The sequence below is a fragment of the Glossina fuscipes genome, unplaced genomic scaffold (assembly GCF_014805625.2).
Source record: "Glossina fuscipes isolate IAEA_lab_2018 unplaced genomic scaffold, Yale_Gfus_2 114, whole genome shotgun sequence".
NCBI lineage: Eukaryota > Metazoa > Arthropoda > Insecta > Diptera > Glossinidae > Glossina > Glossina fuscipes.
The window spans coordinates 772,224-773,697 of record NW_023998457.1 but is presented as its reverse complement, the minus strand read 5'-3'; the positions used below and the strand labels follow the sequence as shown (position 1 = coordinate 773,697).

The window sequence follows — 1,474 nt, the reverse complement described above, 5'->3', positions numbered from 1 at the left end:
AAAATATTATGTAAAAAAAAAAAAAAGAAATTCTTGCACACATATACACAAATTGATGGGTAGATAGATGTGCATGCAAGAGATTTATTCTTTTTTTTTTTTTGCTTGTAGGAAAAAACATTTTTTTTTTGTTTTTGTTATTGTTTTTTTGTTTTTTTTGTTTGCCAAAAAGAAAAACGAAAATTAAAAGAAACCAAAAATGAAATGAACTCAAAAGCAGAAAAATCATCTAAAAATTAAAAATATTTTCAATTGTTTCTATTAAGTATTCATTATACCTTGAACGTGTGTTCTGTATCGTCTGCATATTGTTGACATCGTCAATAGTGATTTCCTGAAAAGCAAATATTTCAAAAATAATTTAAATAAAAAAATTAAAAAAAACCATTTATAAAGAAATTTTATTATTATTGGAAAAGCGAGTGTTTTTGTGTATTAAAGCTTCAAAATGAGTTTCATTCAGTTTGATAATATTTGTCATATACCCGAAGAGGATGAGGAGGAATATGAAGATGAAGACTTCACTATTTCGATACAGGAGTTACCTATGGATTTACCCGAAATTGAGCGAACTATATTGCCACCTAGAGAGGACGGAGAACCAGAAAAAGTCGAAATTAAAATTTCAATGCGTAAAATTGAGGTAACGACACGATGTAACAATGTTTCTTAGCTAAAAATTAAAGAAAAAAAAAAGAAATAACGAAACGAACAGAAAAAAAAATACGAAAAATTACATAGACATTTTTTTAAAGTGAATTATAATTGGTCACGGCTCGCCTTTAATTATTCATATACTCAAATAAAGACATTACGTGGGGAAAGGATCGAAAAAGTGGTCCGATCCGAATTAGTTGCGATAAGATTGGTCGTTGGGCTAACACACAATCAATCAAAGCTTTAACAACTGCGATCTGTTCATTGCCGATAAAAATACATGCGTAGACCTTAGATGGACAGACGGACGGATGGACGGGCAAATAGTTAAGGTTGAATTCATTCAGAAGATGATTCTGAATTGATCTATAGACTGAAAGATGGATCTACGTTAAATTCTTTTGGTTGTTGCATACATACGCGCAAACTCCATATTCCCTTTTCCCATAAGTGTAGGAGGGTGTAAAAAAGAGTTCAGATTTGAGAACATCAACTGCATAAATATTATACGTCAGTTCGTCTAACACTGTTTATTTATTCACTTAACTTTATCATGTTGCCACATAAAACCTTTACGATATCCAAGAGGGATTTTTTGTTTTGATATGACTAATCACTCAGAGGATGTCTGCTATTCGCGTAACGTGGCGACATTCAAAAAGAAATGAGGAAAGAGCGAACGAAAAGAAGGATTACGGTAAGCGCTATGTCTTTACCAAGTGAGCACTCAGTGCAGTGCTAGATAAAAGAAACCTCTTTTACACTGAGACTTGAAGTCGAGATCACTAACTTACTATTCGCCATTCTTACCTACTCG

General features: G+C 32.0%; 1 protein-coding gene across 1 annotated transcript in view; it reads left to right on the top strand.

Annotated features, from left to right (window-relative positions):
• Positions 1-276: 276 nt before the first annotated feature.
• The window catches only part of LOC119639900 (solute carrier family 22 member 3), a 28,442-nt gene continuing 27,244 nt past the window's right edge, over positions 277-1,474 (top strand). The window contains exon 1 of the mRNA XM_038037605.1: positions 277-643. Coding sequence (XP_037893533.1) covers positions 449-643 — 195 coding nt within the window. The 5' untranslated portion in view covers positions 277-448. The remainder of the gene's footprint in view (positions 644-1,474) is intronic.